Source organism: Sander lucioperca, chromosome 8 (assembly GCF_008315115.2).
Source record: "Sander lucioperca isolate FBNREF2018 chromosome 8, SLUC_FBN_1.2, whole genome shotgun sequence".
NCBI lineage: Eukaryota > Metazoa > Chordata > Actinopteri > Perciformes > Percidae > Sander > Sander lucioperca.
In genome coordinates, this window is record NC_050180.1 from 41,246,378 (window position 1) to 41,259,196 (window position 12,819).

The 12,819-nt window shown below is 42.2% G+C and overlaps 1 protein-coding gene and 1 pseudogene across 1 annotated transcript; both read left to right on the top strand.

Annotated features, from left to right (window-relative positions):
* The first annotated feature begins 2,530 nt into the window (after positions 1-2,530).
* On the top strand, positions 2,531-4,536 carry LOC116046692 (annotated as a pseudogene).
* Positions 4,537-11,669: 7,133 nt separating this feature from the next.
* LOC116046693 (olfactory receptor 56A4-like) lies at positions 11,670-12,614 on the top strand. The gene has a single exon (XM_031295089.1). The coding sequence runs from the start codon at positions 11,670-11,672 to the stop codon at positions 12,612-12,614; it is 945 nt and encodes a 314-aa protein (XP_031150949.1).
* The last annotated feature ends 205 nt before the right edge of the window (positions 12,615-12,819 follow it).

Genomic DNA, 12,819 nt, shown 5'->3' on the forward strand with positions numbered 1-12,819 from the left:
TTTGATTCTCTATCCTCTGTGAGCCTTGTTAACCTGGACACATCTCTTCTTTATTCAACTGACATTTTGTTCAATGACAAATGTTAAGTTGCTTGTTGATTGACACTGACCTTTTTCCACCTATGTCTATTTGTTGATGTCTTTTCAACTAAATGAAATGTGTTAGGTGTGCTGAATATTTTCAAGCAGAATTGTTAGAGATGTGCAGTTTATGCAACTTACATGCATGCAGGCTTATTGTATGTTTTGTGTCTTGCTAAACTGTTAAAATAGGACATTTTGCTGAGAACATTTTAATCTAATTTACGGTACATTGATCTGTTTAACCCTCCTTTCCCTTCACCACTCACTTATCTTCCTCCAGCTCTGCTGTTGGTCAGACATGAAGAGCAACAACAGCCTGAATCCTTTGTATTTTCAGTTCACTCTGTTTGTAGACTTTGGGCCCCTCAGATATCTGTTCTTCAGTCTGTGTCTGTTGCTCTACATGACTGTTGTCTCTGCTAACATGATCATTATTCTGACAGTCTAAAAACAACACAGACGGTGCATTCAATGAAACTGGTAAACTACAGCCTCGTGGTGCATTTGAAGTTACTGTAAATGTCCTTTTCCCATCTGGTGGTTGTTTTTGTCGTTCAACAGCAATTTACTAGTGAAATAAGTTATTGTTATACATTATTATTAAATCATTTAATTTTGACCATATAGTCTTAGCAATAAACAAGCCGTTCTTTATTGTCACCAACTGTTGTTTAGTACCCTTTTTTTTCTTTTCTTTTTTTACTTTCTTAAAAAGTATCTGTTCAGGCACCGTTAATTATATATGCGATTAATTTTGATTAATTAATCACAGAGTATATAATTAATTAGATTACATTTTTTAATCGATTGACAGCCCTAATATATATATATATATATATATATATATATATATATATATATATATATATATATATATATATATATAAAGTGAAATAAAAAGTGGTACAAGGATAGAAACAGAAGATAGAGGAAGTCATAATAATGGTCCATAATGTTTGGAAAAAAGAAATGTTTTGAGTTTTGATTTAAAAGTGGTGATAGAGCTGGCTTCTCTGACATATAACGGAAGGTTATTCCAGAGGTATGGTGCTCGATAAGAAAAGGCATGGTGGCCTGCCGATATCTTTTTGACCCTAGGAATTTCTAAAAGATTGGTACCCAGGGAGCGGTGTGGTCGTGCGGGGGTATAGGGTTTAATCAGTTTGGCTAGGTATAAGGGTGCAAGGCCTTTCAGCAATTTGTAGGTTAAAAGAACGATTTTAAAATCTGCTCTTGCCTGTATGGGTAGCCAGTGGAGTGAAGTTAAGATAGGAGTTATGTGGTCATATCTCCTGGTTCTTGTCAATACCCTGGCTGCTGCATTTTGGACGAGCTGCAGGCTTCTAAGTGAACATGCAGGGAGGCCGAAAACAGTGTATTGCAGTAGTCTAGCCTAGAAGACACAAAGGCATGAATCAGAGTTTCTGCATCATGCTTTGTTAGAATCGATCTAATCTTTGCAATATTGCTCAGATGGTAGAAAGCAGTTTTTGTAACATACTTAATGTGATCTCGGAAGTTTAGCTGAGAGTTGAAAAAAAAAACCAAGGTTTTTAACAGTTTTGCTCTCAGTGATGTCGCAACCATCTATGCGTACTATAAGTTCTTTTGAGTTCTTGCACTTGGAAGGCCTTACTACCAGGAGCTCTGAGGGCCAATTTGGGGACATTTTTGAATCATTTAACATCCCATAATTGTCTCCATCTGTTGATAGCCCGACTGAAGTTTACTCGCGTTGCCGCCCGTTGTCGTTCACTTTCCCATCACTTTTTTAGGCAGCCACGCCAATGCAAGAGACTGGCACCTTCAAGTGGACCTGGGAAGGCAGCTCAATTTCCCAAATCATATCACGGCGACTTCAATCCGCCCAGACGTGGTGATAACATTGGAGTTGACCAGGCAGGTGGTCATATTGGAGCTTACTGTCCCCTGGGAAGACAGATTGGAGGAGGTAAATGAGCGCAAGAGAGCCAAGTTTGCAGAGCTGGTGGAGGAGTGCAGGAACAGCGGCTTGAAAGCACGCAGTGAGCCAGTGGAGGTCGGTTGCCGGGGCTTTGCTGGACAGTCGTTGCTCCGAACACTTAAACTCCTTGGAGTTAAAGAATAATTGCGCACACGAGCCAGAAAGAACATCTCTGAGGCTGCCAAAAAAGCCTCATAATGGCTGTGGATCCAGAGTGGGGATCCATGGAGTAGCACGCCACTCGGACACAGACCGGGGACTGATCATCCCCGGCAGGGTCACTCGAGCGAGGGTGTCTGTTGATTAAAGACCCGAAACACCCGTTGACCTCGGGTTCATAACTGATGTGACGTGTCCAAGTAGCACCAGACGGTGTATGTTAGAACTTTCACTTCTGGCTCAGCCAGTGACTTATGGGAAAGACCGGATGATGCCCATGAATAGTATGGCAATGGCTGGAGTGACAGCTGACAGCGCGTAAAGATGGCACCTGGGGCAGTAAGGGTTAGCAGCCTGAACTGCAGCTCCTGTGAAGGAGCACCCAAGCAAGCTACAAAAAACCCTTCTGAAAAATACCCCCAGGGATTCCCGAGAGTGGGGGAGAATGAGAATCCCAATCGGACAGACTTTCAGGCTATGACCCAAGCAAATGGACACCCGACAACGAGCACAGTATATATCTGCGGCAAGGTTTGCAAAAGCCCGACATGTCTGAAGATCCATCAGACAAAGATGGCCTGCCTTAAGGGTGGGCGCATGCAGCAACGCACAGGGGTAGTAGCCAGTACCTCAGTATCTGGAGTGCCAGTTGCAGAACCTGGTCAGACAGAGGAGGAGCCAGGCCCGGAGCCACATCACAGTGCTGGGAACCTCCAAGCAGCACCAGCCTCTTCTCAAAGCAGAAAGCCAGAACAGCGTCTGGTGAAGTGGCCTGCCACTAACAAGAAGGATTGGCACCAGTTCGATGAGGACCTCGATAAGATCCTGGAGTGAACTTGCAAGGGGAATGTGGAACAGAAACTCCATACCATGTGTACCCTCACAATGGGCATAGGCGCAGAGCAGTTTGGTGTCAAAGCGTGGCAAAACTATTCCATCATGACCAAACTGGCGAGAGGTCAAGATCTGCCAGCTGAGACAAGACCTACGATCCCTGAAACGTCAGTACAAGGCAGGAAAGGAGAAAACTGCCCTGGCAGAACTCGTAGTTTCGTAAGGAGGAGGCTCACCACACTCAGGCCGGCCGAGTGGCACCGAAAGAAGGGGAAGGAGAGAGCCCGCAAGCGTAGGGCATTCATCTCCAACCCCTTCAGCTTCACTAAGAGACTCCTGGGGAAGACGAAAAGTGGCAACCTCATGTGCTCTGTGGAGGAGATGAACCACCTCTGCATCACTTTCAGTGACTCTGAAAGGTAGCAAGACCTCGGCCCCTGTGAGAAGCTCATCGAACCTCCAGAACCAGCGGCTCAGTTCAACATCTCTGGCCCCAACTTGAAAGAGGTGAAGGATGCAGTAATGGCAGCATCAAGTTCCGCTCCTGGTCCTAGCGGAGTACCTTCTAGGGTCTACAAACAGTGCCCAAAGCTACTTGTTTGAATCTGGAAAATCCTGAAGGTGTTTTGGCAGATAGAGAATGCAGCTTCCCAATGGAGATCAGCAGAGGGGATCTGGATACCCAAAAAAGAGAATGCAAGCACCATCGAGCAGTTTCGTATAATCTTGCTGCTCTGCGTCAAAGGGAAAATCTTCAAGATTGTGTCCCAACAGCTAATGGAGTGCCTCTTGAAGAATGGGTACATAGACACCTCAGTGCAGAAGGGGGAGTCCCAGGAGTACCTGGATTCTTAGAACACACAGGAGTGGTGAGCCAGTTCATCCGGAAGGCAAAGGAGACCAAAGGAGACCTTCCCGTACTCTGGCTCGATCTTACCAACGCCTACTTTGGACCATTCCCCACAAGCTGGTCAAAGAAACACTGACAAGACATCATGTGCTAGAGTCGATCTGCAACCTCATTCTGGACTACTACAACAGTTTCAGATTGACAGTTTTATCAGGAACGGTAACATCTGCCTGGTACTCAGCAGCCACCCATAAGAGCATTTATGGATGACCTAACCGTGACAGCAACTTCAGTTCTGGGGTGCAGGGGGCTCCAACGTCTCATCCTATTGGCTAGGATGAGTTTTAAGCCAACCAAATCCAGGTCCCTGGTCTTAAAGAAAGGCAAAGTGGCCGACCAGTTCTGCTTTACCTTGGAGGGGTCACAAATTCCATCAGTAACAGAAAAAACAGTCAAGACCTTGGGGAAGATCTTTGACAGCTCCCTGAAGGACACGACCGCTCTCCAACAAACCAGGAGTGATGTGACGAAATGGCTCACTGCAGTCGACAAGTCGGGGGGAATCTGTGGAGTAGCACACCGCTTGGACACAGGCCAGGGACTGATCATCCCCGGCAGGGTCGCCCCAACCGAGGGTGTCTATTGATTCTGGACTTCCAGGCTGGATACAATATGATCAATAATAGAGGTGCAACGATGAATCGATTAGTTGTCAACTATTAAATTAATGGCCAACTATTTTGACAATCGATTAATCGTTTGAGTAATTTTTTTATTAAAAAAAATAAGATTTCTCTGATTCCAGCTTGTTAAATGTGAATATCTTCTAGTTTCCTCTCTCCTTTGTGACAGTAAACTGAATTTCTTTGAGTTTTGGACAAAACAAGACATTTGAGGATGTCATCTTAGGCTTTGGGAAACACTGATCCACATTTTTCACCATGTTTGGACATTTTTATAGATCAAACAACTAATCGATTAATCGAGAAAATAATCGACAGATTAATCGACTATGAAAATAATCGTTAGTTGCAGCCCTAATCAATAAGATGCCGTTTTTTGTCGTATACGAGAACTTGGGCGCAGACGGTTAACATTGCATATACATCGTTCAACTAACAGGTTAAATTATGTTTGAAACTCACATTGTGGGATTCTGCAATGTTAATAGAATATTCTTTTGTATTTCTCAAAAATAAATGTTAAAGCACATGTTAGAAAATAAACTATGTGCTGCTTTTTCACGCAGATTGAAGGTCAATAAATATTGTGCCTTTTATATCATAACCTAGAAAAGTGGTTCCCAAATCTAGTCTGTTCTCTGGTGAGCCCTCTAGTGGAATCATCCATTAACAAGCGTAGTATGTGGGCAATTTCATTCACGATGCAGCAGGTTGTCTATGCAAGTAGAAAAGCAGTTATATCTACAGCCTGGAAGACTGGATTCCGGGTATACCAATGAAACACAACACACAAACACGTAGTCATGCTTTGGGACGGTTTGTGACAGTCCCGGACGAGCCCCCACTTGTCACAAATATATATATATATATATATATATATATATATATATATATATATATATATATATATATATATATATATATATTATTTAGGGCTGTCAAATGATTACATTTTTTAATCGCGATTAATCATTGAATTTCTATAGTTAATCGCGATTAATCGCATGTTTTATCACATGATTAAAATTCTATTATTTTGCATTTTAGAACTGGTTTTAAGTACATATTAACAATGGAAAGCAATTCGTACCAGTGTATCTCAATTGGGAATCAAATGAATGCAAATAAAGTTACTTTATGAACTTGATTTTAAGATTTGTATTTGTTTATTATATATTTAATCTAGTCACACGTTTGAATCTAGAGTCAATATTAGGGTTGGGTATTGTTTGGTTTGGATACCGGTTCTAAAGCGGTACTTTTAAAACGAAAAAAAGAAGGGTACTAAACAGTTGGCGACATTTAAATGTTAATATAATAATAATAATGTAATCACTATAACAATAACTTATTTCACTAGTAAATAGTGACAAAAATGACAAAAACAACCACCAGATGGGAAAAGGGCATTTAACAACAACTTTGAATGCACCACGAGGCTGTAAATTACCAGTTTCATTGAATGCACTGTCTGTGTTTTTCCGACAACAGCAGCTGCAGATTGTTACATCCCGGTGTCGGAATCCTCTACAGTGAAATACAGACAAACTTTACACCGTTTAGCGTTAGCTGTCAGCATTTTAAACATGTTTAACCCAGCTACTAGCTAGTGGTAGGCAACTGTTAGCTGCTGTCGAGTATAGTGTTAACTAGCGTCACGTGTAGCAATGTTTGTGTTTCCTGTAACGTCTGTTTCAGAGCATCAGAGAGAAGTGCAGACATATCAGTGGCACCAGAATGAGGCACTGAAATCCGCGTTGCTATTCCTGCAGCAGCAGGATGTGTTACGAGGAAGTACGGAAAAATAGTAGCCTGTTAGGCACGACGCAAAGCCGAGTGAAGTGAAAATAAATTAATAAATGGTGGAATGCGATTAATACAATTTAAAAAAATGTAACGTGTTATGCTTGGCCCTTAATCGCATCGCGATTAACGCGTTAATGCTGCAGCCCTAATATTAGTATATTATATTAATATAATAAGCTTAGTACATGGGCAAGTATGTGAACAAATTCATTCACGATGCAGAAGGTTGTCTATGCGAATGTGTGGTGAAAAAGCAAATATCTCCTCTGCCTTGGCAGTCTGGGTTCAGATATAACAATGCAACACACACACGCAGTCAGTGTTTGACACAGCGCCTTTGGACCCTGTGTGTAGAAACTGTTTTGTCATGTATAGTTATTTAGTGCACTTACATACATACAGTGTGAAAACAAAACTCACTGGATCAAATGTGTCAATGTAACATAAACGTGAACCTTGGTCTGGACTTTTAGCTGTAAAAGCCCACTAAAACTGAGAGGATGTCAAGAGAGCTTGGTTGGAATTTGGTCTCACAATAATTTTAGCTTTGTATGTTACACTGTGTTTATTCTGTTTGATTATTAGTTTGTTAAGCTGTTGTGAACCAATTTTCCTTTGTAATTTTAATAACACAAGATTATAATGATATAGGAATAAACAAGACAGTCTACAGCCATAAGTATGGAATCACATTTGTGTCAGTATAATCCAACCAAACATCTTAAGCATCATAAAAACTCTGGCAAAAGAAATGTCATCTCAAAAGTGAAGTGAAAATGTCCTGGGGTTTGCTCTAGCTCAGGAGTGCCCAACCAGTCGTTCCGCAGACTGATCCCAAGCTGACCGCACACCGGGTGACCGGGTGTGTGTGTGTTATATTTTGTATTATATGTACACTACAGCCTATCATGAGTCCTTGCCTGCGCACCCTATCAGTCTCTTAAACATGTCCACAAAAAAGTATTAAAAAAAAAGAGAAAAAGAAAACAGTAGGTCACGTTTAACCTACGGTTGCACGTGACATGCATGACAGGAAGTTGACAGCTGTCAACAGTAGCTAGAAGCTAGTGAACAGAGCGGTTACACGCTCCTAAACGTTAACATGGCTGAGGGGAAATGAGCCAAGACCTACCATTTTCACCCTGAATGGGAGGAAGATTATTTTTTCCTAGGGATTTCCCTACAAAAACGCCTTTACGCGCCACAAAAGTGCGGGATTTGAAAGCACAGCTTGCAGCACGGCAGTCAATCTTCACCAAACCGAAGACCCAGGGTAAGGCTGCAACTATTGCTTCCTATCGCGTCAGTCACGTCCTTGCTAAACACAAGAAGAACATTCAATGACGGCGATATGGTGAAGGACGCACGTGGCAGCACAGTGGCTCAGTGGTTAGCACTTCTGCCTCACAGCAAGAAGGTTCTGGGTTCGAATCCAAGTCGTTCTGGGCCTTTCTGTGTGGAGTTTGCACGTTCTCCCCATGTTTGCGTGGGTTTCCTCCAGGTGTTCCGGTTTCTTCCCACCACAACATGCATGCTAGGTAATTAGGACTACAGTTGAAAATTAGCCGACACTGGTGCATTTACAGAAATGTTGATTAATGTGCATTGTCTTAAAATTAAAGAAGTGCAATACTACTACAAGGCGATGTGAGAGAGTGGCTGTGGATGTGGAGGAAGTGAGTGAGGAAGGATATTGACTCGTGTGAGTGCTTTTCCCTCCAATTTGACGAGTCGACTGATATGGTGGATGTGGCACAAATGTGTGTTTTCATCAGGATGGTTTTTAAAGACATGAGGACCAAGGAAGAGTTACTCATAATTTTGCCATTAAAAGGACACACCAGAGGTGAGGATATTTTTAATGCTTTCATGGGATTTGTTAGCGAGACAAAACTGTTGCTCTTCAAGCTGATCTCCATCACAACTGATGGGGCGCCTGCTATGATGGGCCGCACCAGTGGGTTCATTGCACTGTGCAAAGAAAGTGAATCTTTCCCAGATATCCTGAATTATCATTGTATAATTCACCAGCAAGCGTTGTGTGGAAAGATTTTAAATATGAAAGAAGTGATGGATATTGCGATGAAGATTGTGTGTTCAGTTCGGGCAAGGAGTCTGCAGAGAAGGCTTTTCCGTGCTCACTTGGAGGAGAATGATGCTGAGCACACAGACCTGCTGCTTCACATGGATGTTAGGTGGTTAAGCAGAGGTACATTTTTGGCCAGATTCACGGAGCTATTGCCTGAAATCAAGGACTTCCTGAAGCTTTCAAAACATATGGATTACCATACAAAGCTAGAGGACCACCAGTAGCTTTTAGATTTATCTTTCCTCACTGATCTCACTGGCGAGCTCAATGAATTGAATTTAAAGCTGCAGGGTAAGGGTAAAGATGTAGTCAACATGATGAGTTCAGTGAACATGTTTAAAAGCAAGCTACAGCTGATGTCAAGCAGGCTGCAGAGTGGTAACCTGCGCAACTTCCCTCACATCCATGCAGAACTACAACGTCAAGGAAAAGGTGTGACACAGCGTGATAGTGCACGTTATGAGGAGCACGTTCAGAGCATCTCGTCAGAGTTTGAGAGGCGTTTTACTGACTTTGCATCCATCGAGCCTGTAGCCAGCTATATGTGTTATCCATTTGGTGCAAGTATTGATGTTGGTGACATTGCCGCCAAAGTCAAATCACTTTTCGACTTGGAAAGCTCCGCTCTTGAGGATGAGATTCTGACATTGCAAAATGACATTGAGATCAAAGCCAGATCAACATCTGCTCAACCTGGAGAGCATGTAGTGTTCTGGAAACTACTGGTGGAGGAGAAGTATCCCAATCTCAGAAGATGTGCCTTGAACCTGACAGCTCTTTTAGGATCAACTTATTTGTGCGAGTCTGCTTTCTCGCACATGAAAACCATCAAGTCCAAATTATTAAGGTCAGTTATGACTATTACTCATCATGCAGATTTGCGTGTGTGTGTGTGTGTGTGTGTGTGTGTGTGTGTGGAGCAGAGAGAGCGGGTTTGTACGGAGCAGAGAGAGCGGGTTTGTGCTACAGCGCACTATGCAAACTGGCAACTGTGTGAGAGGAATTTGTCTGTGTGTGTGTGTGTGTGTGTTTGAGAGAGGGAGGGCTTGTGTTGTGATGTCTAGTAGTTGTGTGACAACAAGAAAAAGTGTTGTGAGGTTAGTTACGGCAGGCTGGAAACGATGTGTGTGGGTTTGTGATGTTGACACTGGACTGGTAGATCTCGGGAGGTTGGCTACTTGAAAAGTAGATCTTGGGTCAAAAAAGGTTGGGCACCCCTGCTTTAGCTAAATATAATTTGCATCAGGTGCTTACTGAAGGTCCGTCTGCCAACCCACAACCAGAATATTTACCTAACATTAACCAACATGCTTTTGTTGCATAAGCCTAGTCTAACATTGCCAGACATATTTCCACTTTTTCCACAGTGCTGCGGAGGAAGGTCTGGCTACACCACAGATACATTCTTGGATAGGAGAAAAAAACACTCTGGGTTATTACATTTTTTAAACCAATCAAATCATCATGGGCAGCGCAAAAGTCCGGACACAACAACGGTGTCTGCAAATAGTCTTGTGAAGGAACTTGTTTTGGTGGAACATTTGAACCACGCAAAAGAAAACACCACAATACAGTAACGTGAGCTATTTAAATTAGCTGATACATTGTGAAACCGCATTGGCTCTTATCAGTTTATCTCCGTGTGCACTTCGTCCACAGCAATCCCACCAATCAGTCCCAAAACCTCCCAGTTAGAGAGGAAATGCCCTAAACATGTTCTTTGTAAATCTTTACAATCATTCACCAAAAGAACCAAGCAGGTCTGCTTTATGGCACAATCCAAATTTTCTTCAAAACCTGCCATTTTCAGCATGTGGCTTGCTAGCTTGAAGGTTGTGTGTTTCCCGTAACGATGGGATTTTGAGAACAGCAACTATTACGACCCCTCCCTTTCTGCCTGCTGTGGCTTCATTGGCCTCCTCCTGCAGGAGCTGGCAGTCTGGGAGGGTCAATCAGGTAATAGGCTGACACCTGTGTAGGCCTCAACCTAACCCTCAACCTAGGCCTTTACCTAGGCCGTTTTCTAAAACGCATACTATACTAGCAGTGAGTACTGATTTGGCATATAGTATGCAGTATGCAAACAAAGCCAAAATCTGCAGTATGCCAAAACTACCTGGTTCATAGAAAATCTCCAGTATGCCTCGGACCTGTCCATTTTGCCTACTGTATCCCACAATGCAAAGCACCGGAACAATCATAATAACCCTGGCTTGCTGTTGTGGCCAACAGCTGGAAACTTTTTACAATTTACACATTACATTACAATTACATAGTGGCCTCCTTGAATTTGCCACCCTGTTTTTTATTTACATCATGCATATCTGGTCTGAGTTCTCTGGTAGAATCCTTTAGTAACAAGAATAGTACATTGGCAAGTATGTTAATAATTCCTTTCACGATGCAGCATGTTGTCTATGCGATTGTGGGGTTAAAAAGCAACAATATGTCGGGCCTGGGAATTCTGGGCTCGGGGATATCGATGCATCGCACACACACACACAGTCAGTGTGTGACACAGCGTAGCTCCCTTTGGACCCTGTGTTTACAGGTTGCTGAACTCAGTGTGACAGCAAAACAGGATAAAAGTTCAGCTGCTGCCTCAGTCTGCTGTAGGTCAGGGGGGGGGGTGCTGTGTATTATTCTAACTCCTAAATTTACATACACTGATGCATTTTCTGAATATTTGTATGACTTGTATTAACTAGACAGACAACAGGACTTACAGTCACCCTATATAGCACGGTTTATTCTGTTAGCTGATATATGTACTGATTTTCTCAGCTATTATAGGTCACAAATAAACAACTTCCATAAATTGGGAAAGCTTTTGAGACAGGTTTATTGCAAGTGTAAAGTTTTCACTTGTGGAAAAGGACGTTTGATTCTCTATCCTCTGTGAGCCTTGTTAACCTGGACACATCTCTTTTTTTTCTCTTCATCTATTTGTTGGACATGTCTTTTTAACTAAATGAAATGTGTTAGGTGTGCTGAATATTTTCAAGCAGAATTGTTAGAGATGTGCAGTTTATGCAACTTACATGCATGCGGCTTTATTGTATGTTTTGTGTCTTGCTAATCTGTTAAAATAGGACATTTTGCTGAGAACATTTTAATCTAATTTACTGTACATTGATCTGTTTAACCCTCCTTTCCCTCCATCATTCACTTCTCTTCTTCCAGCTCTGCTGTTGGTCAGACATGAAGAGCAACAACAGCCTGAATCCTTTGTATTTTCAGTTCACTCTGTTTGTAGACTTTGGGCCCCTCAGATATCTGTTCTTCAGTCTGTGTCTGTTACTCTACATGACTATTGTCTCTGCTAACATTGTCATTATTCTGACAGTCTGTCTGGAGAAGTCTCTGCATCAGCCCATGTATATTTTTATCTGCTGTCTGTCTTTTAACTCTCTGTACGGCTCAGCCGGCTTCTTCCCCAGGTTTCTGACTGACATTCTGTCTGACACTCATTTAATCTCACGTCCATTATGTTTCATTCAGATGTATGTTATTTACACCTATGCATCATGTGAGCTGTCTCTCCTCGGCATCATGGCCTACGATAGGTTTGTTGCTATTTGCCAGCCTTTACACTATCACAGTAAAATGACATTTAAGATGGTAACACATCTTGTGATTTTTGCCGTGCTCTACCCTGCATTTGCTATGGGTTTCATGCTGTATCTTACTGTCCGATTAACATTGTGTGGAAATAAACTGCACAGGCTTTTCTGTTCCAACTGGCCTGTGGTTCAGCTCTCCTGTGTGGACACAACTCTGAACATCATAGTAGGTCAGTTTCTCACGATGACAACCATCTTCACCCCCCTGTTCTTTGTCCTGTACACCTATCTACGTATTCTGATTGTTTGCAGGAGAAGCTCGTCTGAATTCAGAGGAAAGGCGTTACAGACCTGCCTGCCTCACATCGTCACATTCATGACCTATTCTTTCTCTCTCTTCTGTGAGCTGTCATTGACTCGATTTGAAACTGATAAAATTAATCCAATCATCCCAGTTGTTTTATCTTTAGAGTATTTGATGATCCCCCCCATTAATAACCCTCTAGTTTACGGCCTGAGTCTGCCTCAAATCAAAGGAGTGATATTTATATTTTTGAAGAAGATTCTTACTGCGAAAATGTAAAACTTAACATGCACAATTAGCAAACCATATATCTCTAAGCCACAAAATATGCTTCTAGAATATGTTAAATGTATTTGTCCATAGATCTTGTTTATTACATTCATTTTAAGGTGGTCTATGAAAAGAAAGATGTGTTCAACCTGAACCAAAAGAATGATATTAACGTTGCAGATTCATGGTTCAACTAACAGCTCCACAGGCTAAA

Bases quoted from the DNA above. Each gene is read 5' to 3' on its own strand.
- LOC116046693 (XM_031295089.1), top strand. From the start codon at position 11,670: ATGAAGAGCAACAACAGCCTGAATCCTTTGTATTTTCAGTTCACTCTG.